We start from the raw sequence: 26643 nt of genomic DNA on the forward strand, positions 1-26643 counted from the left end.
GGTTCTGTTCCCGAGGTAGGAAAAGCTCGCTCAGTCCCATTGACGTTTGTGATGAAGTAAATAGTCAAAAGTCCAGGCTTGGAAAAGAGCCTTTCTCGACAGGAAGCATCGTCAGTAGGCGACTTCTGAATATATTTGAAATACTATCAAATAATTTGGTCAGGCATAGGTTTTCAATGGTAAATCAACTTTCTTTATGGGAATTCCAAGAGCTTAAGAGGTCATCACTGCATGTATGCATGCAGCAGCACCGGAGATGGGACTATTGCATGTGCCAGGCTTGTGATGAAACATGTGGGGGAGCCATTTTTTTAAATCTTTGATTTATTTATTTATTTTGGTGTCAGTCCTATCGACGCGTTTCGACACTTAAAACAAGACTTTGTATCGTACTATCAGTACTTTGGGGGTCAGTCGGACTTGAGCCGTGCATCCTTTGTCAGACCAATTGCCGGAACAAGTTCGGTCCGTTTTCAAGTGTAATCCACCACCTGGGCCCCACTTGGGGTGCGGCAAACCGCAAGGGGCCCCGGCGGTGGGCGAGGATGCCGAGATACTCTTCCACCCGCCGCCGCGGACCCCTTCGCTGTCCTGTAACGTCCTCGCGCAATGCCGGCTTTTACAGTCGCTGCGGGTCCAGAGCTCTCCGAAACACAGGAGCGCCGAATGTTTTCGCAGCTGCATGTCTGCTCCAACGCCACTTACAAAATCTAGATGTATCTCTTAGCAGTTCAGATCCGTTTGGAGATATTCTCGCTTTGCCTTGTGCTGTGATTATGTCACATAACCTGCCTGCTCGAGCCCGGGAACACAGCAGGAGCCCGTGAATCAAGAACAGGTGCGGGAGTAGGTTTTCCCACGGCTGCTCGCTGCTGGCAGGGGACTTGAGAAGGGATCCTCTAGTTAACACAGAACCCGAGTCACATTCACCAGTAGCCATATTTTTACACAGAAACGGGAAATACAACTGCGGCAGTAATGACTCATTAACAATCTTAAACCTCTTTCTCCCACCTCCAGGTTGACCTAAGCCAATAGCATGAAAGCAGGAAGCACCTTTTTCCTCTTTGCAAACGTTGGCCTTTGCACCCGCCTACTTGAGCCCTTAAAGGGGAACACAACCTTTTACAAATCCATATATGGTACTCTGAGACATTTTCAAGTTACATTGCATTTGCTGGCTTAAATCCTTTCAGGCGGAAATGAGGGGTTGAGAAAACACTCACTCGGGTGGAGGCGGATTTTAGAAGAATTTTATTGGCACAGTTATAGCAGCAATGTGTTCTTGTTTATTCTCAACAATGGTCCCAAAACAGTTTGTTTCTATCTGGCATTGGCTAACAGAAACCTTTAATTGACAGAAATATTATTGACTAAATCTGATATACGACACTTTGAGCTCAGTTTGAAGTGATTGTCAGTACAATTGCATAAAGTGCATATGCACACAACATAAAGAAAGTGAAACCGAGTATATTTTAAGACACCAGATCTGCTTTGTTGCTGCTTTGTAGCTACATTCTTAGTGGTTTAGTCTGAAGATACTTGCTGTTTATAAATAGATGCAGTAATGTAGGATTATGATTATGACTCAGGGCCTTAAGGTGATGAACTTTAAAATAAAATATATTACAATGCTCCTAAATGGTAACACAGCTGTACCCGGTGCTCAGTGTTGTAAGATGTTGTTACAATGCAAATTGTGATGTTGGAAAGAAAACGTAATACGATGAAATACCGCACTTCTCTGCCTTTTTACAGATAAATATGTTAAATACATTCTATTGAAGTATTTTCAAAGGACAGCATTAACAGCCACTAAGCGGATTTAAAAGACAAATTCTGGCCAGTATTGCACACCAGTTTTCAACCAGTTCTGACACATCGGCCGCTGAACTCTGCCAACACCATAGCAGGAATATTAGAACATCCACTTGTCAAGGGACCAGTCCAAGAACTCCCCAGGCTTCAGTAGAAAGCGGGGTTCGTGTGCTCGATGACGCAGCGCCGGCAGTGGCGTCTGACGAACCGCAGAGCCTCTGGCGACACCTCGCAGTCCTGCACGTTGAGAAGCTGCAGCTCGCAGCAGTTGGCCGCCAGGGCTTTGAGTCCTCTGCCTGTCACGCTCTCGCAGGCTCTGAGGCTCACTCGCCTCAGGCCCTGGCAGTACATAGCCAGCTGCTCCAGCCCGCTGTCCGACACCAGCGGGCATTTACCCACATCCAGAGACTTGAGTTTGGGGCAGCTCCTGGCCAAGTGGCCCAGGCCGTGGTCTGTCAGCCCCTCGCAACCCCTTGCGTTCAAGTAGCGCAGTCTCGGGCAGTAGCGAGCCACGTAGCGCATGCCCACATCTGTAATGCGGGTGCAGTGGGCTACACTCAGGTAGCGCAGGCAGCCCTCCAGCCGGGCGACCTCGCGCAGGCCGAAATCCCCTACCAAGCGGCAGTCACTGAGACTAAGCTCCTTTATTGAAGGGCAGTGGAGAGCCAGGTGGCGCAAGGCTTCGTCCGTCAGTCTGGTGCAGCGGCGCAAGTACAGGTGCGTCAGGCGCGGGCAGTGCGAGGCGATAGTTCGCAAGCCCTCATCCTCGAGGGAAAAGCAGTCGGTCATGTCTAGGTAGTGAATAGAAATCTGCTGGCCATGCAGAGGGGACAGCTGGAGCGAGGCCTCCGGGGTAAGGCTGATACACGTCACCTTGGAGCAGCCTGGAGGAGGAGGAGGAGGAAGGAGAGATTTCAGCTAAAATTATTTCTAAATTTGGTTCTATTTAAAGGATTTGCAGATTCTCAAGTCCTAAGTCAAGTTTTTCAAGGCTTAAAACAGCAGTCAGGTGCCCGTATGAACACTGACTCCCTGGACAAAATCCATGGACCTTGTTCTCCAGACGTTTAGCTGACGCGAGGTTGAGGCTTTAGCAGTATTTTCCAAAGTAACAGTCGTTTCAGTACAGTGTTTCAGCAAGTAAACACTGCCTGGGGGAAACACAGCTAATGACAGAGTGGAGTTCTCATTAAAAAAAGACTGTAACCCACTTGATTTGTCTAATTCAGACTGCTAAAGCCTGATGTTAGCTTCAGATTAACTTTAGGGAACGCTTTTTACTGCACATGGACTTCAGCTGAGCTTTGGAGAACGAGGACTGTGGGATTTGTCCCCCCTTACTCTCAACAGAAACACGTTAAGAAGGCTAGTGATGAGCAGCCACTAGAGGGCGACAGTGTGAGACACCCCCACACACACACACACAGACACACACACACACACACACACACACACTTGGATACATGCCTGCAACCAGAAGTATGAAAATGTTTGCGTGCAAGCAGCTCCAAGAAAACCAAAATTGTGGTCAGTATTCCAGATAGAAATCAAAGGCCGATGTCCTTACTAGTTACAAAACAGACCTGATTTAATCCTTTTTGACCTTTCAAATAAAAGCCACAACTTTTCTTAAAGGCTATTCTTGCAACAAAAGGGCTCACTTCCGGGTGCTAAAGGCGCAGACAATGCTCTGCCACCGGAGTCCGGTCCAAGTCAATGTTATTTGTGTCACTTGCCTAATGAAAGGAGCAGACCAGCCCTCTCGCTCATGTTGAGGTAGGTTCTGCTTTCAGCTAAAGAAAGCATTTCTTCTCCCACACGGGAGCTTAAGGTTGGCAGAGCTTCTCCTGCTCCCTCTAATGATTTTACCAGCTTCAGGAGAAATGACAGGGAAGGACTGAGAGGATGAATTCTTTGAGGTAAATCCACACGTGCGTAATGCACGGTAGCGGCCACTCCTCGATAAAACCGAGTGAGCCTGCCTTTAGCCGCAAATCAAGGTGAGATGGCTTTGATTGCATCTTATAGAAGATGAAGTAGTAAATGTTTCTTTGATTTTTTTTTTTTTACCTGAGAGGTTCAGATGTTCCAGGTTGGGGCAGCAGGACACCACCTCAAACACAGCCTCATTAGAGATGTTATAACAGCCGGCAACCTCCAGGCGACGTAGCTCCGGGCAGCACTGAGCCACCACGTGCAGCCCCCGGTCAGTGAGCCTCTTGCAGCCGTTCACCACCACCGTCTCCAGGGTCAGACACACGTTGGGGGTGTCCTGGCACAGCCGGTAGGTCAGGACCCTGATTGCACGGTCGGCATGGAGCAGCTCCCCCGTCAGCCGGACGGTGCTCCACAGCCTCGGATCCCACGCCAGGTTGTACCAGCGGCGGCATACGCGTGCGCAGCGGCAGAGCTGATTGGTGGGGAGGTGGGAGAAGATCTGCAGAAGGGTGTGGTCGGGGAGGAGGTCAATGGGGGCGTGGTGGTGGGTTTTTGACTGGCGGGAGCGAGCGTGCGTGCCGGGCTGGGGGTGGACCACGGCGACCGTCTCGGCGGGGGCAGAGGAGGAGGACGAGGAGTTGGTCTCATGGCCGTTGCTGGAGAGGGCGGGTGAGGAGAGGGACGAGGACTTGGACGGCAGGATCAGACCAGGGCTTGGGGTGCTCAGAGTCCTTGTGCTGGAGTCTAAACCTGAATAAAAGGAGGACGAGATAGATTTGTAGACAGATGTGAAAAGAGTGAAAGGAAAAAAGAGGCAAAAAGAGGGTTAGCATCTGAAGCCAGTAAAAGTTTGAGAGTTTATTAGAAATCCCTTTGTTTTTAAACCTTTTTTTCAAATTACAGTGATTTTTTTTGGCTTTTGACCCTGTAAAACTAACAAATGTTTACTTGTGATCCCTTGTCAGAGGTTGCACACGTCTGTGAGCTGTAGCAGTTCAACCACGGACTGACGTCCTCTTCTCAGACTGTTTTATTTTTAGACTTTCTAGTCTGAATAGATAAAACTATGTAGGTGCCTTGAATTATTATTTTTTTATTTCCAATCTTGTTAATCACTGCTCTTCAGACTTATCTTTTCCAATGTGCTGACCCTAAAACTGCTCCTCTTACAGAACATCTTGTCTACAGTAACTATGTTTTTTTTGATCAAGACCTGGTCTAATGTGGTCTGGTTGGCGAAAAAGCGAAATTGCCCCTTTTTTTTTTTAGAATTAACGTTTCAGAAATCTGAAAAAATGTCTTTCAAACTGTCTCTGGAGTCTACTTTTTAATCTGGTCCCGGTTTGACAAGTGTAAGTAAAGCAGCTTTGGAGCTAGACCTGGTCTAATGTGATCTCTCAACAGTGTTATTGCTTTCACTATGATGTCTAATACTTTATCACCACAATAAGTGGTGCAAATAATGAGAACTTTTAGCTCAATTTCCGATCTGGCAAATTGGCATCTAACTTCGGCGTCATCCTGTTTCCACTTCTATTAAAGGAAAAATCCGCCCTCAGATACATTGTTTAATATCATCAAACTGTGACATTTATTGCATTCCAAGAATAATTTTGCAATGAATACTTTAATTGAACTTTTTGCTGTACTTTTCCTCAAACATGACTCATGCACTTATATTTCCACGAGTAATTTCCTCCACTTCTTAGAATGACTTCTGACAACTAAAAACAGTCCTTCGGCGACTGTATTGTAATCTGTGGGTTTTACAGAGGTGGAGAGAACAGCTATTCGTGACTCTGTTTGGTAAGACCTACAAAGTAAGTGTTTCCATGCAAGAAAAAAAACTAACTTAGCACTTTAAAGAAATACTCTCTCCGGTAAAGTTTGGGGACTTGCAGGAGACAGATTGAAATAAGAATGGACAGAAATTGGAGTGGAAGAGACTGGGAAATCAAGACTTTTAGACGAGGCAAGACAACCTCATTTATATAACACATTTAATTACAGGGAAACTCAATATGATTTACATTAAAGGGCATGCAGCAGCCAGTGACGTGAGACTATGATGAATAATTTCGGCCCCCTTGAGAGTCACAAGGCAAAAATGTGGGATGCTACCATTCGTCAGACCCTCCCTGCCTGGAAAATGCCAACATCTTTTGAACTCCATGGCAGTTTGTACCATAGGCTTTCTGTTAGAAATATGTAGTCTCGAAGCCCAGGATGGGGTAAGCCTAATATGATTTTCTCAAGACTCATCAAAGCTCCCACAGAACCACAGGAGACGTTATGCAACGGTTTTCACAGGCGGCTTAGTACTTCCCATAAAAGTGTATTCCACCGATTTAGCACTGCACTCCCAAAACCTTACTTTTTTAAAGGATCAAAATCAATGCAGCAGAAACAGAGATATTATCTTTTTCATTCCTTGTCAAAACTTGGCGCCTACGTTACCCACCAACAGTTGCCAACAGTTTGGTCGGTGATTCGGGTGCGTTATGCTGGTGGCGGCCGATGTAGCCGTGGGCTTCTAGCCGTAAGCAGAGATGCCGGGCACACCCCCAGATTGTTTTTTACTCTCAAACTTGCAGTCTTCAGCCTCATCTGACATTGCCAGTTTATCCGTTTTCATCAACTTTTCTGGAGCCACGAAAAGTTTGATAGAACTTTTTTGACCTTTGCTGTAGCATCTTTGAAGACCCGTAGACAGACTTTGAAGTGTAGGTGGAGTTCCCCTTTAACCAGTAAACCGACTTTAATGTGTAAAGTTGGTGGAGTGTCCCTTTAAAACACAACATGTCTTGTGGCTGCACTGATCTTCTGGGGCCTCTGTTGGTGGAGACACTGTTATCCATTCTTCTTTGCTGAATTTCAGTGTTGTGTTTCACACTAAACCTTGACCTTTACTGTTGCTGTTTTAGATCACCGAAATTCATGTTTTCCATTAATCTTCGCAGTGATAGTTATGACATAATGTCTCATTGTATTTGACAGTTATTTGTGGAAACAAGAACAATTTTTTTTAAAAAGGCCATGAAATGTGTCAAGCCCATTTGCCACAGGCCCACCAGCTTTTATCATCAATGAAGAGGAGTTTCCATGGGTTTTGTTATCATGTTTTGGGATGTTTGGGAAAAAATGTGTCACATTTATCTTCAGGGCATTCGGGGCAGCAGTCACAGGGCCTCTTCATCAGATGAACTCTGTAGCTTCAAAGCCGGCAGCTGAGGAGTTTGGTGCTGGGGCTGACAATGTACGGTTAGCCCTGTGTAAACACTGAGGCCCTCCTGACAGATGTGCGCTGATTTCCGCCATGGCTGAAGACGCAGCTGTGAGAAGCGGTGGCTGGATCCCATCACAGTGGCGTGAGACGATGGAGCCTCAGCCTTTCCTCAGCCGAGGCATTGAATCTGATTCCCGGGGTCGACCCATCACGCTAGGACATCGAGTGCTCGTCTCTGATGCTATCTGTGTCCCCTCAATACCCCTGTAGTTCATCTTGTCCAGTCTTGAGGAGTTCATGTGGATTGATAGTCATCACTAAAAGCATTTCAAGTAGTCACGAATATGATGTCACTTACAGCTGTCAAATTATGAGTTTGCAGGCTTTATGGGCGAAAAAATGAGGCTTTATCGTCTTTCAAAATAAAACAGCATTCTTTATGTTTGAGACAGTAATAGATCCAAGATGATAACGGAAAGTTTAGTATGAATCTCCTCCAGTGAATCTTAACAAAACATTTACTGTTGTGTCTAAACTGTTTTTGATTTAAGACTATTATTCTGAAATGCGATACTTGAATATTTTCACATCAGTACATCGCATTGATTTTATACCTTTTCCTCCACTGAACTTTTCAGAGAACCCTGGAACCTTTATAGGAACTCAGGAACTTGACATTTGTTCCAAAGGGCAGTATAAAGTATCAATTTTGGTCAAAAGATGCCATTTAAAATATGGGGGACACAGTAACAATAAAAACACCAACTGACCCCCTTTCTAGGAACCTTTTTAGGGACTTTACCTGCCTTTTACTGCAGGAATCTACTTCCAGTTTTGGTTTTTGGGCCGTAGTTCCAAACACAAAAAGTTCCTGCCCTACCTGTGGTACTTTGTGATGTTTTCAGAATTAGAAACTATGCCCAATCCACCACCAACTGACGCTTTTTAACCACCAGAACTTTTCTAGCAGCCCGGGATTTTCACCTGCTTCTCAACTGCAGGAACCTAGTACCTAGCCCCAGACAGTTCAATTCAGACTGAAAGCAAGCCCTAGTGGTCACTAGTATCAATATCAGGATGTGAAAATGGAAATTTTCTTTCAATGTTATTGATGTTTAAACAAAGTTATAGAGCTAATCCCCAAAGAAAGGTTAGAGAGAGGGAAGGCTAGGGTTGTTTTCTAATTGTTTCAGTGTGCAGTAAAACAATGGGAAAAAAAAAAAAATCACTCAGCAGATCCTTGCCACTTTGCAGTAAAGACCATGACTACCCTGTGCTGTTGTCTTGTTGTGTGCCAGAACTGCTGCTCCATACAGAGCTGCAACTTTTTAATCCTTTATCAGTCTAACTATTCTATTCCCGGTTTTTAAGGCGTGGTGGGAATCCAAACGGGAACTGGACCTTTAATTCCTGATTTTGTTCCTGAGACAGTATGTCAAGCAATACTTGGTTAATATTTTGGTCAAAAATGTTGGGCAATTTACATAAATTCAAGATGATATAACTGCATTAACAGTACATTAAAACTGTATTAACCTACATTTCTAGTTCAAGTCATGTACATTGAACCATAATTGAATCATTTTGGCTAATGGATGCTTCAGGTCCGACAGTCAGCTGCTTCTACGCAGTATATGTCAGAATCTGCATGACAAATGGACAGCACCCTGCCTGTCATGTGGATTTCTGTGCTGAGACAGACAGCTGGCCATTGACACCGTCCATATGGCGGTCCTGCAGATCTGTCTTCCAGACCTTCAGCTCAGCCTGCCTCCCGACCTGCCTCTGATGACATCCACAGGCTCATCCACGCGGGAACATGTCCTCCGATTCACAGCTACTTTAACAGTGCCTCTTGTGTGCCTTAAAAGTCTCACTCGCATCCAAATTCAAGCAAAATACAGAGTACCGCTGTCCAAATATGCATTCATCTGCAGCAAACACGTTTTATTCGGCTTACAGGAGGTTGTGGGATTTACTTGTTCTTGTGAGCTTTGGTTCAATGCATCACATTCTTGTGTGTGGTCAGTCTAAGATTAGTTCATCTGTAAGTGTGTAGGATTATTTCCTTGACGTCTTGTATCTTATCTTGGCCCGTGTTACTCTCATTTGGATTTCTTCAATGACAATGCAATTTTTTTTTTTTTTTTTTTTTGCTTAATTCAAAGGATTTAATAGTTTGAGGTCATTATAAACACCTCGTGGATTTCATATTTCACACACGTCAAAATATGTCAGGACAGTAGTGGTCCTTGGAGTTTTTATGTTTATTCCAGCACATTATAGATATTGCAAGATTGCTTAGTTAATACCCAGTGTTTGTTTATTCCTCCAACATGGCCAGAACCACACACTATGCAACACCGAACCATACAAACAAGCAGAAATCGGTATATTTTTGGCATCTGGTCTATGCAACTCCATTTTTGTCATTAAATTATAAGAAAATCAATGATGTGAGGGTATAAATTTATTCAAATCCAAAGTCAGAAATCAATCCTGTGGCATCATGGCAAAAAAGGTCGACACAAGTCTTTCGTTGCCAAAATCGCAACATCCAGCAGAAGAGCAGGGTTTCCATAAAGCCGTGTGCGGGCTTGACACCGACCCATTTCTTGAGTCATTGGTTTTGATGGATGAATGAGACCTGGCCTTTGCTATCCAAGTCGGAGCTAATGCGACGGCTTCTGCGCTCGGGACACAAACTCATCTGCCACTGGCCAAGGAGCCACTTCCAAACTGCGTAATTACATGTTTTGCTGATCAAAAGAGCGCTCCGAGACTGGAGCAACACAATGCTACCAGTTAGACTACATCCACCCCCTTCGTACTGAGACACACTTTCACGCAGCTGGTGGGGAAAGTTAAATGAAGACAGATTTACAGTTGCTTAGTTGCACTGGATTTTTGTGGACAGATAGCACCTGGATTACTTTAAGGAAGTCCAGGTGTTGTCTAGCTGTGTTTTCTAGTTGCATGAGGCATCTGTTTATCCAATCACCGCTGACCTCTGCTTGACAATAAGCAATGCTGAAGTTGTTGACAATGATTTTATGACCAAAATATTCCCTTATCTTTCACGTTTTCCATACTTTGTCGCCGCTTCTGGATATGAGATAAATGTACGGCTTTTGCATCTGAAGAGCCTCTACTAGTTTTTCAGTGATATGTGAGGCTTTTCTTTTTTTTAATATGATGCGGTTATTCACAAAGTGCGTACTCTCAACAACAGACACTCAGTCCCATCTCTGCAGTAGTCAAGGTGCAGGTACTAACTTTTCATGGAACTTTCAACTGTATCACATGTAAGTAGACCTTGAGTCCGGATTGTTAGGTCAAAAAAAAAAAAAATTTCTAGGGTTAATAATGAAGCTCAGGCTTAATTTATGAGGCAACATGGATGAGAACTCCTAGAAGTGCTATGAATGAAATCATAACAGCTACTGAGCCTGCATGTCTCCGTGGCAACTAAGCAAACTTTATCCGCTAATAAGGACCATCTGATACAACTGAAAGCTCCAGAAAAAGTTAGTAAGTGGACCTTGGGTTAGGATTGTTGGGAGTTACGGGCAAGTTCAGGGTATTTACCTGCAGCTCTGAACTCTAAGCATGAAAAAAATAAACTTCTCTTTAACTCTTGGTTACTGCTGAAAACTGCGCAAGTTAACCAGTGTTGTTGTGTTTTATATCTCTGCAAACCTATCATTAACAGAACAAATACCATACAGCTGTTCAACTTCCCTTGAAGACACTTTGAGTGCAGATGGTGGGAGACTCAGTTTGGTTTAGGAAATCAGAGGAGAAGCAGAGGAACATCTGGTCTTTAGCCTGGACAAAGAACAACGGAGCAGTGGTGAAATGAAAGAGAAACTCATGCATTTTGAATGCGCATATAGCCGCAGCAAGGCATACTTGGCTGAAATCATTTGCCACTAATACCCGAATCTAAGCTGATCCACAGCAGTGCTGCAGCAGGATCCCATTAACATCAACTTAGCCTTACTTCTGAGACACATCTGGATTGTGCTTTGATACCAGAAGTTTAATGTAAATCAATTGGAGTGATCACTGAGAGGACAAGATGCCTCCGTGATGAAGAGGTGCAGTTGGATGTTCGGTGTGATGTCGCCTTAATGACAAAAAAACCCCATGAATTGAAAAAAAAAAAAAGTAATGCATAAAAACAGATTTTAGGAGAAAGCAAAAGAAAAATAGGGGCAAGAAGAAAAGAAAGAGGGAAGATAAATTGGCAAAAGAGCCTGCAGACTTTACCAGAGACAGAGACAAGTGCACAGGCAGGGTCAGTCCAGACTTTGACGCAGCCTGGTCATAAACTAAAGCTATAGGGATTCCACTCAGGATCTTGCAGTGCTGTGAAGCTCTGCTAAGACCCTGTCTGGAGCTTGTAGGATTATTACTGCTGCATCTGGCAGGACAGACCAATCCATTACCTCAATGCCATTAGGCCTGCGACATGTTCCCGCTCTGCACTGTGCTCCTCCCTGCCGAGACAGGGTGGTGTAGAGTACGCGAGGGAATCAGAGATGCTCATTTTCTTCTCATAAGTCAGAGAGTCAAATCAGAAATCAACGCAAAAGAGGGGAAGTGTTAAAAAGAAAGTATCAGCTAATAAAAACAACCAGGCAGTAGGGATTTGACGGGGAGAGAATCAAAAACGCAATTGATTTATCAGCACTAAACGGTTACGTGCTCCAGTTTCTTAAAGGGAAACATCTGACTGAGAGAGAGAACTCCTGGGATAAAAAACATCTGGGTCTGTCTCGGGTTTTATTGAATACATGGAAGTTGATATTACCGTACAGTGTCGCGGCTGGGCTATCAGCAAAGCCTTCACTACAGGAAGGTCTTGCGTCACTGGACAACCTAAGAGACAATGGGGCCTGCTGGTTCCTTTAAAATGTGCACACTCGGACAGGAAACAGACTCCTTAGCTCCACACAACCCCCATAGCTCCTCCACTTCTGGACTGCAGCTATTCTCACACTCACTCAGTCTCGGGATCCGTTTTTTGAAGCCTGCGCAGCCACAGTTTCTGGCTACGCATGCGGCAGGAGCTATAACACTCTTTGCCCACCTCACCGCTAATTTCCACGAGCACGTTTTTCTGCCACTTAAAGCCCTTCTGTCCGTTCGAAAGACACAAACGTTCAGACGCGCTACCCTCATCACTTTATAAATCCTCAGCAGAGGAGGACAGCAGAGGATCGGCTCTGATATCCCAAAGCCGAATTTAAAGGCGAAGTCACTCCCTCAAAAGTGAGCGTTTGTGTTTGTCTACTCATCACAGCACAGAATTTTCTATAATAGAGATGACAGTTAAGACTACAAAAACAATTTGGCATCATTCAAAATGGCCTTTGGGAAATCACTGAAATTCGAGATGATGTAATTTTTTACAGGTTGTTAAATCGGGATGTCAAAGACGGGTCAACAGAGTTAGAGAGTCTTTTTTTTCCCCTTTTTTTTCTTTGAAGAGAATCATATGCATGAGATGCCTTTCTGTACAGTTTATCCTTTTTGGCAGTCGTGTGTGAGAAGGGTTAGAGCGTGGAGTGACAGTCGTGTTAAATGACGGAGGAGGGTAACTTTGGCTACACACGCAGCACCACGGAGAACTGCACAACAGAAAGGAATGGAAAAGTGAGCGCTGGCCCAAACGGTTGATTTGGTTGTGATGAGGAGCAAATGTAATGATCTCATGTGGTTAAAGCAACAGAACAAGGGAAGTGCTGGAACTTTTGCGGTTATAAACTCCTGACAAAGAAGGGCTCACTTTAACTCCAGACAGAGGTTATTTTGTCCTGCATGGTAGAAGTGCCTTTATAGAGGGATGAAGAGTCTTAAAAAGGGTTCTTTATAAAATCTCACTTTATTAGCTAAAGAGTGCAACCATGCACGCTGCAAGGTTGGGATTGGTCTTGCACTACAAGTATATATCAGGGTTCATGTGTGGAACAGATGCCAAAGTGCAGGACCTTCACACTAGCTGCATCTCACAGTCCTGGGCAGCCACCTCATGGAACCGGGACATTTCAGTCCTTCAAAACTTGAGTAGAACCTGCTGGTGGGCAAGGTGCCACTTAGCACCTCATCTTACCAGGCTGGCGGCCCCCCCACCCCCACCCCCAGCTTCCGGTCCTCATGCTAAGCTAAACAGCTGCTGGCGCTGCCTTCATATTTAGCATGCAGACATTGGAGTGGTATTTAATTGAAGATCCTTTTCGTTCTGTGTCACTTTACAGCCACCCGATGTTGGGGGATTTCCTTCCCGATTGAAGTGACTAATAAGACCACTAATAATAATACCTGATGAGATTAAAATTTCTATTTTTTGAACATTTTTTCCACCCATTTTAGGAACGTCTAAGCAACTAAATATCCAGGACCTGAGTCATCAAAAAGGCATTAAGAGCAGCCAGAACAAATGTTTCCTCCTTCTGCTGCAGCTTAAGTCAAACTTGTAAGTAATGATTTTTGCTCTATTTGAAAGAGCCAGGTTATATACAATCACTGATATTCTTAAAATCAATAAGACTAAGTCTACAGCCATGCTAATAGCTGTATGAAGCTGTACCTATATGAGCAGCAGTGCTTTGAACTAACTGCTAATGCCCGGATGTTCACATGCTCAAAATGCCAATGCCAACGTGCAGATATTGTGCCACTGTGATGGTTACCGTGCTCAGCATCTTAGCTTAACGTGTTACAGCTGAGGATGATGCGGGTGTCATTGGTTTTGCACACATTTTGTCATAAACCAAGGTGTCTGACAAAAAAATATATCAGTTAAAACATTCCACCTGATGATGGCGCTAGATGGAAAGTGAGAGGATCACCAAAGCTATTACGGCTCATCCTGAGGGAACATGAATGCGTGTGACCAAATTGCATGGCAGTTGTCGAGATATTTCAGTTTGGACCAAAGTGGTGGACCGGTCGACGGGCTGACATTGCCATCCCCAGAGTCATGCAATTAGCATGGCTAAGAAAAGCAGACGATTTGTTCTGGTTGTTCTTGGTCTTATGAAACACAGTTTATCTAACCAGGACTCCCTGAAGAACACTCTCCAGATAGAAATTTTCCTCTCATTTTTGTACCATTGCAGCTTCAGCCACAACTGACATGCTTATGTAATGAAGCAAACCACAGTATGAAAAGAAGGGAGGGGAGGTGAAGTCCAACCCGTCAGTTCAGCTGGTCCACAACTGTGGCCACATTGCCACATAAAAGCCCAGAGGCCCAGGTGCATCAGAGTGAAAACACCACTCGAGAGCCAAAATCTTACAGGAAGTGAGAGCGTGTTTCGGCCAGGTGGCATCTTTCCCAAATCCTGTCAAACACGCTCCCGTAGTAGAAATGAAACATGTGACCCTGTTGAAGAAAATGGCAAATGCATTCAAAACAACAAGGCCAGCGATTCCGCTCTGTGACAGAGAATGAGAAGACCGAGCAGTAATCAGAGATGAGTTATGAGATGGAGAGCTCTGCTTGCTGAACTGCCCTTCTTTCCCCTCCTCCTCCTCCTCCTCCTCCTCCTCCGGTAAACTGCTTTCACTTGTTTTCTTTTTTTCTTTCTCCGCCTTGTTCTGTGCTTTTTCGCTCAGATTTCCTGGCTCCGGGAGTGGTAGAAAAGAAGGGGGAGGAGCGAGGACAGCTGATGGAGAAAATCTGGGGGGAAGAGCATGGGCATTCTTTGCCTCTCTGTGTTCTCTCTTCACATAGACAATTTCCAATGAGGATTAGAAGTAAGCCAGCGATATTTCTTATTACAATTGCTAAAGGCTTGTTGAAAAAGCCTTAAAATAACTGCAGGCTGCTGCTCTGTGTCCTAAGTCAAACTGATGAAAAGGGACAGATTCTTTTTCCACCAGTGCAGCCTGCAGCTTAGGAGTAAAAAAACTCCTCGTGGCTGTGAATTTCTGTGCGTAAAATGAGAACAATCTCAAGCACTATTTCCTCTAATCCTCCGTAAGATAATCAATCACCTGCAATCCCTCCACAAAGAGACGCTTCCTCATCCTAACAAACGTCTCTGCCTGTTTGAGAACTTCCAACACGGCTGTAGAGCAGCAGAACGCACGCAGCATTAAGTTTCAACACGACTTCAGAAAGATAAATTTGTCACACCAGCTCGAAGGTTGTTTAGACTGGAAGAAATACTGCCGTAACAACTACAGATGAATGATAAAAGTTGAGTTTACAATGCAAGCGGAGGATAAAAACTCTAAAATCTCCTCTCCGCGGCGAAAAATGTCCCGGCAATGACACACACAAACGTCACGCTGAAGCCTTATTCATGTTTGGCACGGCGAAAATCAACAGTGAAACACTATATATCCGGTTGAGTAAACACAAGTAAATGGGTCATCAGCCATGTGAGTTTAGTTTACAGATGAAGTGTGAGGGATATGTTGCCCTTGGGAGTGCAAAAATATTAACACGATGGAGACAGGAGTTTTCTGCATGGGCTGTTTAGACTGGACGGCTGACCCTCACACTGTCTCCAGGACGGCAATGTGGGGATACTGGGAACTCAGAGCGATCAATATTAGGAGTATAATGGAACCATAATTTAGAACAGATTAGGTGATCATGGTGCCCTCACTTGCTGCAGTGACTTGGTTTAGATTGATCTAAGATTACACGTCGAACCCCGACCCATCATCGCTTGCGGTCCCTCGTGCACTGCTTGACATGCGGAGGTGAAATCGTGTCTTTGGATGTTGCAATACTTGTTTTAACTGAGTATCGTTTTATATCATGTGCTCAGGTCTCCTTTGAAAATTAGAGCTTATTTTCAAAAACGAGAGGAGGCAAAAAAATTTGCACAAGCTAATCTTTCTTTCAGACCTTCGTGAGGCATCCTACATGCTGAACTGGTTTGTCTTCCGGCTCTGATCAAATGACAAGCTGACCTACCTGACTCTCCATGGCTGTCTGATTGGGCCAGTCTGATTTGGAGCTGGGACCTTTAGCTAATCAATCTACAATGGTTGATCAACAAAAATAATTAATCTCGATAATCACATCATTGTTTCGGTGATATTTCGAGCAAAAATGCCAAACGATCTCCGGTTTCAGCTTCTCAAATGTGGGGATTTGCTGTTTGTCTTCGTCATACACGATAGTAAACAAAAAATCTTTAGCTTTTGGACTGTCGGTTGGAAAAAGCAAGCAAAATTGAAGACATCACTTTGGGCTCTTTGAGACTCTTAATGCCATTTTTTCCCAGTTTTATTTAATATTTTATAGACTAAATGATTCATAAATTGTTAGTTGCTAGTTGCAGCCTTAGTCTGATTCTGGCATTAACTCATATGGGAAGGTCGTAATGACTTGATGCAAGAAACATTTGTACATTTATAAAGAAATATAATCTAAAGAATTTACTGTTTCTGATAAGAATAGAGAGAAATGCATATGAATCATGTCATGCTTACAGTGTAATCTCCTGCTACGGCGTTGGAAGTGGAGTAAAAAAGGACAGAGTAAGCTTTTTCCCTGTCACTGTTATCACTGTGTCTTTGGCCCTTGGCAGACAGAGAGGAAGGCGGCGTGTTCATTGTTCCCACCATTCCCTGTGCCTCCGCTACCTTCCTGGTGCCATTATAAACGGGTGACGGAGCTGACCCCCAAAGCATGGCTGCTTTGACATGATCAACACCCCTGTGAGTCTGCGTTACATCAGTGGCTAAAGCTTGGCACAAGCTCCAACCGATATAGCAGGATCAAAACGGTCTCGAAGAGTTACAACACACAGGCTGAACATCTCAGGGTTCTGTCGGCTCTACTCCTGCCGCATCTGAGCCACATTCCTAAGGTACCCTGAGTTCGGCAGTGCCAAAGCAAACCCTTGAGGCCCAGACAGGGCCACAGTGAAACCCCTGCTGGGAGATACTCAATTTCATCCCATAAGAGGGATTTACTGTCCAGGACTGTGCCTTCCAGTCTGCAGCTAATAAGCATCTCAACTGGGTCAGGCCACCACAAGCCCGTCTAAATAATAAATGAAAACAGAGACACATTGCAAAAACTTGCCAGATAACTAACGAGACAGTCTGTGTTCAGGACGAGAATGAGTGTCACGTCCTAATGTTGATTTTGTGGGAAAAGATGTTGGACCAGTGAAGGAAGACAGACAATAGCCTACTTTCCATCTGCATAATGGTATTGGGGCTGGGCAATAGCTCAGTATTATGGCTTATTGACTTTAAAGCCGTTAAGTCTAGAATTCGGAGGTAAATATAGCATCTTTCAGATTCTTCTGATTGCACAAGTTTTTGATGTTTAGAAAAAACGAAACCTTCCTGGTCAGAGTCGGTGCAGTCTCCAGCCAGTCGCTGCCAGTTTCTCTGGTTTTTTCGATCTTACACATGTGTGTCTATTGAGAGAAGAAACAACACAGTCCTTCTCTTACAAATGCAAAGTTGAATCCAAAAAAAGAAAAAAAAATGCACTCTTGCTCAGATCAACAGACTAAGGGGATTTCTTGATACAGCCTTACCTGGCCTGTTCAATATAGCTGTGTTTGACTCCTCGACTTGTGCCACTGTGGCTAGAGGGCAAACGTATTCGTATTTATTGGGTCGTTAAGCTGAATCTTGCACTGAGAATATGATCATTATGGGTTTTCATTTTCACAAAACTCTCATGTCCAAATGAGTGATTTTAAGCAAATTGTAATAAAAAACTTTAAAAAATATATATCTATCAAATGTTTTATAAGGGTAAAGACCTGATACATCTGACCCAACGCATAACAGTTAATTGCACTGAACGCTCGTTTGGCTACTTTATATGTAACTTTCTGTCCATTTTTCATATTTTAAAGTGTAACAACATTGAGAAACTAAACAGTTTTTAAAAAAAATATTGCTATTCTTTAACCGTATCACCCTGCCTCATCTGATGGAGAACCATCTTACATGCATTTAGATTCGAATTGCACCCGCTTCTGTTGGTAAAGCTGAAGCTGCAGTATGTCAGTCAGTATGAAAAGCAGTGGATCTGTTCCTTATCCCAACTCACTGATAGAGAAAATGAGTTTCATTTTGTTTTCTTTTGCCCCCCTTTTTTTTTTTTTTTTTACTGGAAAACATGCAATATGTTGTTTAGCAAAGTAGAAACAGAAACAGACTCTCTTTTTTAACATGTAGCTGGCTGTTCATATGTGAATATTTTACTGTATGTTGCCAATTCCTTGGAGAAACCCTGGGAGATGAAGTTTGTAGCATTTCTTCTTTTGTTTAACACTTTGGTTGAAATCTTGCACAGATGCACGTGTACAGTTATTTGAAAGCATCCAGACGTCTGACTAACTAACTAACTAAATAACTAAATAACAAACTATATTAATACAGTGACGTTACTGCAGCACGGGGCCACTGCAGGCCCTAATATGAATACACCCAGTGTGTGGCAGGGAAACAGCCCAGACTGCTTCCTGATTAGTTTAGTGGACCACAGGATAAGGTGAGCAAGGACTGTGTGTTCTGCCACTGTGTGTGTGTGTGTGTGTGTGTGTGTGTGTGAGCATGTGTGTGTTTGTGCAAGCGCATGTGTGTGTCTATGCTTTTTTTAAAGGAGGGGGGATTTGACTGTGGCCGTGGTGGTTCCAGACCATGTAATTACTCCCACTTAGCATGGAGAAAAAAAATAACAATTTCAGTCATAACACAGGAGGGAAATTATGGTTTGGGAAGCCACTAGCCATGGACTATACTCTTGTCTATATATTTCTATCTGCACAGGTTGTTCTCCGAGTAGACACGTCCGGGGCAATTATTATCGATTTTCCCCCAAAAAATTATGGGGAATCCAGCAGCACTTAAACGGACGGATCCAAGTGAGTCAGCATTTCCAGTGAAGCCGAATGAGTAACGGTAATCCGGCTGGTCCGGATGCCGGCTCATGAGAGCACGGTACATTCAGCGAGGTTAATCAGTAAATTAACCTCACAAAAATAAACTAACTGACACACATCTTGCGTGAAACCAAGAGAACATCAGACGTGTCCTGAGGAGCTTTCTTTTCCTTCTTCTTCTCTCCGCTCCTTTCCTTCCCCTTCTGAGAAACACCTCGAGATCTTCTGCTGAGTGACACTCTTAAACACAGGCTGTAGCTGGTATTTGTTTTCTTGTGGGCAGCTCCCGGACCACAAGAATACTACATTCATCATGCTACAGCGACTTCAAGATTGGTGATGACAATGCATGAGAGGAGCAGGGTGAGCACGTGTGCGCGCGAGCGTGGGACCCGCTGGTCAACCTAAGCGGAAGAGAGGCCGCGGCACGAAGAGACCACGATACGCCGCATATCTGGGGCAGTTGATGAGCTTTGTGATCAAAATCGGTGACTCGGTGATTACTTCACTGGGTTCTGAGATTTCATTTTCACCGTCTGACTCATTCTCTTTCGACATTTCCGTCACGGTGAGATTTGTGGTAAATGAGCTGTAGGATGATATAGATTGTCATGTTTGATATATTTAAAAGGGGCCACGGAGCTAATGAACATTGGTCTGTTATGCTGATGTGCTTAAAGCTGCGCTTATCAAAAATGTTTACGTTAGCAACGAATCGAATCCTAACAATCATCGGGCGGACACAAACCAAATTTTCAAATGAATGCTGGTTGCTAACACATTAGCCACATCAACTTCTGTGTAAATGTTGTGTTTTTCAGCTCGATGCTTTGCTTCGTTTTAAATGTAGAATATATCCTTACGGTGACAACGTGCAAGAAGCACAAATGTTTGCATCCTTGGGATTTTCTTTTTTCATAAAGTTTCTACAGATTTGCATTTGTGTCAAATAAATATGACATTGCTCACATAGGGGCCTGCTCATAAAGACATTGCTCCATAGGGCTCTGTTTCTGTTTTGTTGGTTAAGTTTTTTTTTTTAAGTTAACAACCAAAGATTAAAGTAAAAATATCATGTTTAAGCTTGTTTATTGTAAAAATTGATTAATTGAATAAAAAATTAATTTTTCACGAGTGTACAAATGCTTTTCATTAAAAAAAAAAAACATTTCTTACAGAGCACAAGCTCAGATTCAGTGTAGTACTGTGTGTGTGAGTGTAATACTTTCATTTGTTCAGTTCTGTTGAAATAAAAACAAAACTGCTTGCTTTGACTGACAGATTGTTAAAAATGTGTCAGGCTGATCCACGTTCGAGACAGCTGTTGACAGGAGGCTTCAAAATGCATCTGTCAGCTGCAAAGTGTTTCTGAACCATTACCGTGAGCACACAGTTTACATTTGTAACACATACACCCCTGACAAAAGAGGAGCAGTTCTCCGCATTAACTCTGCCAGAGTTGGACGACTGCCTGGCAGGAGGCTGGGGAGCCGAGAGGGAGCCGGAGAGCTGCGTGGAGAGGAGTAACAACGGCGTCTGAGCAGAAGGTGAAGCTCTCTTTCCCCGTTCTCACTCTCCACGCACTTCTCCGTCTCCAGCAAAATCCCTCTCGTCCTCCTCTCGAGAGAGAGAGAACACGTACCTCCCTCCCTCCTTGGCAATGCTTTGAGCCTGATATGACCACAGTTTAGATAAGCATTCTTCCACAATGAGAAGCCAGAAGTGTTTTTTTTTTTTCTTCTTCTGCTAAAACAAAGCCCAAGAAATGCCTTTGCTTTTCTGGGTTCTGATGGGAGCTGTGAGTTTGTTTTCAATTCGGGGTTATCCCAGGAACACGCAGGTTTCTCTCCAAAAATAGGCAGCCCAGAAAGTGGATGAGGAGGAGAAAGCGAGGGGTGGGAGGAGGAAAAGGAGAAGAGGAGGGAAAGAAGAAGGGAGGGGAGTTTGGTTAATGAGCACCAGATGCCTTACCTTCGGTGGTAGCCACATTCTTTGGAGCTTTAGTTGGTGTGTGATCTGTGCTCGAACTTATGTCAGAGGAGATGCTTGAGCTCCCTTTACCTGCAGGGGAAATGGGAAGAAAAACAAGATTGCTGGGACATAGTGTGGCAACTTTAAGATGACTTGTGTTATATTACGGTAATGTCACATATAGGGTGTTGAGCGCAAGACATTAGCCCGAATTTCGTCTTTTTCTCTGTTGAAACGAGAGTTTGCCTGTGGAAATAAATCCTGTCCTATAAAAACAAACTTTTTTATGCTTAAATCCTGATGAGCGTCCGTCCGAGATAAGGTGGAATCGCGCTTTCGTGATGTATTTAATATGGCGAGGAGGTATGAAGTGTAAGGAAATATAGAGCCCATCATTCTCTGCTCTCGTGACTTTTATGTTCCTCAATTTGGGATGAATGGTTAGCCTTGGCACATGCACAAAGTCTCTGCTGGTTTGTTTGAGTGAGTGTCCGTTTTCTTTTGACGTTTGGAAGAAGAATAAAAGTCTCCCAAAATCCCCTTTCAGGCTTCGCTTCCACGGGGGACGAGTGAGGAAACACTCCTGCAGAAGGTACAAGCAATCACTCTATTTAATGAATAACAATTACATGTATCATCAGCGGCGTACTTCTTAGGTTGACGAGTCTCACAAGTGCCACATCAAAGCGCTTTTTATTGAGTTTACGTGAATGTACGGCTCTCCCTTTACGAGCTATGCTTGCGTTATTGGATTTAGGATTTGAATTTCTATACAGTCTCCCAGGAGAGCTCAATTTCAAAGACATATCCTTCTCGCGCGACTGCCTCTACGGCCGGAGTGCGCCAGGCCCGGCTGCCACGGGGACTGCAGTCCGCCCGTGGAGTAGTTTTTGGCATTTCATTCCTCTGTCAGTTCATAAATGCAGCTTTTGTGGCTTTCCTGTGCCTTTCACCCAGCATGACAGGCTGAAGAGGTCTTCCCAAGCAGTCACGCCCACATGCACGTCAAGTGCAGCCACCTAAACGGACCAGACGGTTCCTGAAATAAGCAGTAAATGTGAAAGCTCGTGCGGGGAGGAAGAAAAAAAGAAAAAAAAAAAGGCAACCTGTGTCCCCATACTCAGCCACACCAAAGACACATGGTCACACAGATACACATTAAAAAAAAAAATTTAAAAAAATACACTGTAAAACCAGTGCAGCTCATATGGGAACAGTATGACTGACATTTTGTGGTGACATCACCGAGCCAGCACATCTGCTCTTGCTCCTCGGACTGACTCATGATATTCATGAGGAGTTTGCTGATGTCAACGTTAAAAAAACCACTTCTCTAATACCTGGGCAGAGCAGAGCGGATGAGGCTGGGTCGAGACGGGCAAGTACATTCTAATATTTAGCCGGTTACAGGAGCAACGGGGAACTCTGCGGGGGCTGTTTTGGGGCCGACGCATGTGGATCTCTCATGGAAAAACAACTTTCAGAAAAGCTCCCGCTTCCTGTCTTATGCTTATGTAATGTGCCGGTGGAGGGCTGCTGCATAGCTGCGACCAGTGTGTAATTAATTGCGGAATCACACTTGAAAACAGATGTGGACCGACAGACTGCGGAATTCTGCACTTGTAAATAAAACACTGGTATTAAAACTCTATCAAGATGTTGAAACCTTAACAACTATGCCATATTTTCTTCAGTGAGATGACGGTACGTTGGAATGAAATGCCATGTATGATGGTGCGAACACTGAAGTTATAATCCCCTACGACTGTCACGAAGTCGACCCCAGATTTTTTTTTCAGCAACAGAAATATTGACATTTTCTAGTAGCGTCACTATGTAGTAGCTTTTAGTTGCTAGCGGCGTATTCCTATTATGTGCTTGAGCAGGAGGGATTCAATGGGAACTGCTCGCTGGTGTGCAGCATGAAATTGAATCTTGGTTGGAAAAAAAAAGGGGGATTCATCGACTGACTTCTTTATTTCAAAAAAACTACAGCTGCAACAACAAGTTGATTAGTATCAATGTACATTAAATAAAAGACATTTATCAACTATCAATCAACTATCAACGCACTTTGATAGTTGATTAATCGTCTTGAGTCTTTTTTTTTTTCTTTTTCCAATTTTCCAATATTCTGTAGTTCCAGCTTCTCCAGTGTCAGTGGTTTGTTGGTTTACTTGTGCTTCTATGATTGGAAACTGAACGTCTTTGGGTTTCGGATAGTTGGCCGGACAAAACAAGACATCTGAAAGCATCCCCTTGGGCTTTTGGAAATTGTTATGGGCTTTTTTCACTTCATTTGCTGATCAATTAATCAAGAAAGCAATCTACGGAATAATCAGTAATATAGGTAATAATCATTAGTTGCAGGACTAAAAACGATGTGAGTTGGTTTGGTTGCACCGTAAACGGACACACCAGTTGCCGTGCTGTTGTGGCTCTGACGGAGAAGCTCAGATTAGCGGGCACGGTCGTCACCAGTCTTAAGGACTATAACTTTAAAGTGCAAGGATGTTTTCTGATCTCGAAAAAACACTGCAGACGACCGGCAAGCGTCTTCGAGACGTCCAGCAGCCACGTCCTGGCGTCGTAGCGGAAAATGCGTATTGAGTACGACGAAACCCCCTTGGGAACCCCTCATCTGATGACAAGTAACGCTTACACCTGAAGTGTCCCTTTTCTGCAACGCTATTCATTAGAAAATCTGTAAAGGCGCTTGCGTTTCCCGCTCGCTCCAGAAATGCGTACCTGCGTCTCTGCACTCAGACCAGAAAGCAAACACCTGAGCTGGATGTTTTCAACCTCAAACTCATCATAAATGAATCCCTGTGAGCACACGGAAGACGTTTTCCCCGGGGACGTTTGACGTCATCCTACCAAACATCTGGTGATGACACATCGACGGAGAAGACTATAGACTGGGACTGCACCAGCAGTCATACTGAGTCTAACGAGTGTAATGTCCGTGTTTGTCAAGTGCTAACTGCAGAGTAAGGTACTCTTCGGTCTCATTATGTTACGTGCGAGCCACTGGGCAGTGACTGTCGTGCAGCAAGAGCAGAGCCTGCACAGGCTCTGCCACATTTTTACCCAACTGATAACTGTTAACCCGATGTGAGTAAAGAAAGGTAATTTTGTCGCAAAAGAGGACTTGAACCCCGAGCAAAGAGACTCAGACCTGTGATAGAATCTGTTCTCGTACCTCAACGGGCCGGATTCCTAGGTGGAGCTGGTCCACGGGTTATTTTTGACATCGCGAGTTCCAATCTTTTTCTCTGACTTAGGGCGAGAGCACACTGGAATGTTCCTTATACAAACAATCCCGCTCTGGAGACAGAAGCGATGCGTTTGGAGGAGCCGGACCTCAGTTTTTCTGAATAAGTAATGTCGCAGGTTACATCTTAGATGAAAAAGACGGCGTGCGTGTGAGAGAGAGAGAGGGGTGAGAGAGGACGTTAGGGGAACTATGAGGGGTAACACGCCTTGTTCTGCGTAGTCTGGCCATCCCTGTAGCAGTGAGGGTGAGTCTGACCTCCCTGCTGAGCTGATATTCCAGGATCATTAAAGCCACGTTTGGAGGTTTTTATAGATATCCTGGTATGAAGCTCACTAGATCCAGATTTTGGTCATCGTAATATCGTTTGAAAAAAAAATGTCAGAATATTGTCTTTTCCCGGGTTTAAGCTGCATTCCAGCAGGCTGAAGAAAAAAACAAAACAAAAAAACCTGAATTTATCTTCTAGCTGAGCGAGTTGGGCGGTGAATGCCTCGACCTGCTTGGTGGCCATCACATTAATAATGACTTTTTGTTTTGGTCCCACAGTCCAAAATTGGCACATTGCTGAGATTGAGGTAGCAGGGCAGAAGATGTCGGCGTTTTATTTTGTCAGCATTTGTCGCTATTATCGTCGTGATCTGAATCTCTGCCGAGGAACTCGTTTTATTTTATCATTGAGTTAACCTGTCTTTTAAGGAACCTTGGGCCCAGTGACATCTACTTTCTGGAGACCGCGGGAGAGCTACCAAACATCCCAAACACTCGTTGACTGAGAAGATTGCCGTTCGTTTCGCATAAAATCGGTTGCCTTGAGTTGCCCCCTGAGAGAAAACCGCCCCAAGGAGAAGCTGTTCCAGACACTTGTTAGCGTCGTTGTTATTCATCACTGCGGCTGCGCTGTGTCTCGAGCACACTATTATCATATGGCCCTGAAGTGTACGTGTATGCACAAAATGGCTCCCGAATCAAACAATGGTAGGATAAGGAACTGTGGGCAAAAAAAAAAAAAAGAAAAATCCTCTGGAATTGCCCCTTATCGAGATAAGAACGGCCACAAGTGCCCGCACGCTCAACCACTCGTGCCCTTTGACCTACCTCCAGCCGACCGGCGGGAGTGCACGGTTTCCTTTAAAAGACGAGCCATCGGCTCGGCCCTCTCTAGGTGTTGTCTGGTGAACCTGCCGCCCCCCGCCGGGTCGGCTGGGCTCGGCCGGGTTCGGCTGACCGACTACGTGAGGTGGTGTTCGATTCCAAACCGACTTTATCGCGGACTGGAAAACATCGCCCTCTGCCACTAACGTCAAAACTCAACTGCCAGTTTTTTATTTATTTATTTTGTTGTTTTTTTTTTTGGTTTTTTTTGGCACGTTACCTCACACAGTTTACGGTTTCTTTAAACCGTAGCCCGGACGGACAATGGAAGTTGAATTCAACCTTTTTACGTTCGCCTTTTTTTTTCTTTTTTTTTTTTTAAGCGCGCTCACAATATTGACCGCCAGGTGTCACTCTGTATCTCGCCCGTAGAATACAAACGCTGTGTATCTTTAAAAAAAAAAAAAAAAAAAAAAAAAAGTAGAAAAAAGTACGCAATTAATTTGTCCGAAGGGGGCTATTAGCTCCATAGCAACACATGCCTTTTGCGATTTGAAGATTTGCGAAGGGAGCCCGGTGTAAGCTACGCGAGAAAACGCTCGCCGTGAGTGAACTGAGGATATAGAGGGGACAGTGCTAGTTTTAAGCTAGCTAACTGGTGTCTAGAGTTAAGTGAAAGGAAGCTACAGACCAATAACTGCACACTGTTTTCTATTTTTAGTTTTGCGGGACGCAAATGAGAAGCTTTCGCAAAATAACGGCAACATAACAGCCCCCACCCCCCACCCCCTTTTTTTTTTTTTTTTTTTTACTATTCAGAGCAGGAGAGTTTTGATAAAAAAAAAAAAAAAAAAATCTCGTTCTTCGAAGTGGAATTCGAGTCAAACGTGTTTTAAAAGTAGTAATTACAGCACTTACCCTCGCTTCCATACTGTTTTCCATTGTTCGCACCCATTTTAAAGAATACATAATCTATGCGCAAAACTCGGGTTGTCAAAAGGAGTTAAAGTCCAGAGGAAAAAGACAGTCTTTCCGTAAAGACAGGCTGGACAGTCAGAGGTTTGTGTAGGGCCGCTAGCTCTGACTCCAAATAGTTAATCCAGATGTTGAACAGAGGACGCCTCGGCATTACGCAAACCTAGAGTCCAGACTCGAGCTTCCAGCGGTGCAGACTTTCTATATCTGAACATCCACAGACACGGCGAAGAGAGCTGAACGCAAAAATCCAATTCCGAGGAGGGTTTTTTTTTTTTTTTTTTTTTTTTTTGGGGGGGGGGGGTGGGGTGGGGTGGGGGTTACTCTGTGAAGTGCCCCCTAAATGGTAAGCAGCTGTTTATCAGGCAGAGTGCGGGCAATCACGGCGGCCAGACAGACTTCGAGAGGACGCGCAGCTCTCCTCCGCTGGATCTGGATTTAAAGCGACCGCAGACCAG

At 44.2% G+C, this 26643-nt stretch overlaps 1 protein-coding gene across 2 annotated transcripts; it reads right to left on the reverse strand.

The window, feature by feature from the left end:
• Window positions 1-1251: 1251 nt before the first annotated feature.
• LOC120789559 (F-box/LRR-repeat protein 7-like) lies at window positions 1252-26422 on the reverse strand. Of its 2 annotated transcripts, none has more exons than XM_040126307.1 (4): window positions 26129-26422; window positions 20842-20931; window positions 3892-4509; window positions 1252-2705 (listed from the first exon to the last, which is right to left on the reverse strand). In XM_040126307.1, exons 1-4 carry the CDS (start codon window positions 26163-26165, stop codon window positions 1969-1971), a joined length of 1482 nt encoding a protein of 493 aa, XP_039982241.1. In that variant the 5' UTR covers window positions 26166-26422; the 3' UTR covers window positions 1252-1968. The 2 variants fall into 2 exon arrangements, with proteins under 2 accessions (XP_039982241.1, XP_039982240.1); XM_040126306.1 differs by lacking the exon at window positions 26129-26422 and adding an exon at window positions 25214-25425.
• Window positions 26423-26643: the final 221 nt, after the last annotated feature.

This window comes from Xiphias gladius, chromosome 5 (genome assembly GCF_016859285.1).
Source record: "Xiphias gladius isolate SHS-SW01 ecotype Sanya breed wild chromosome 5, ASM1685928v1, whole genome shotgun sequence".
Taxonomy (NCBI): Eukaryota; Metazoa; Chordata; class Actinopteri; order Istiophoriformes; family Xiphiidae; genus Xiphias; species Xiphias gladius.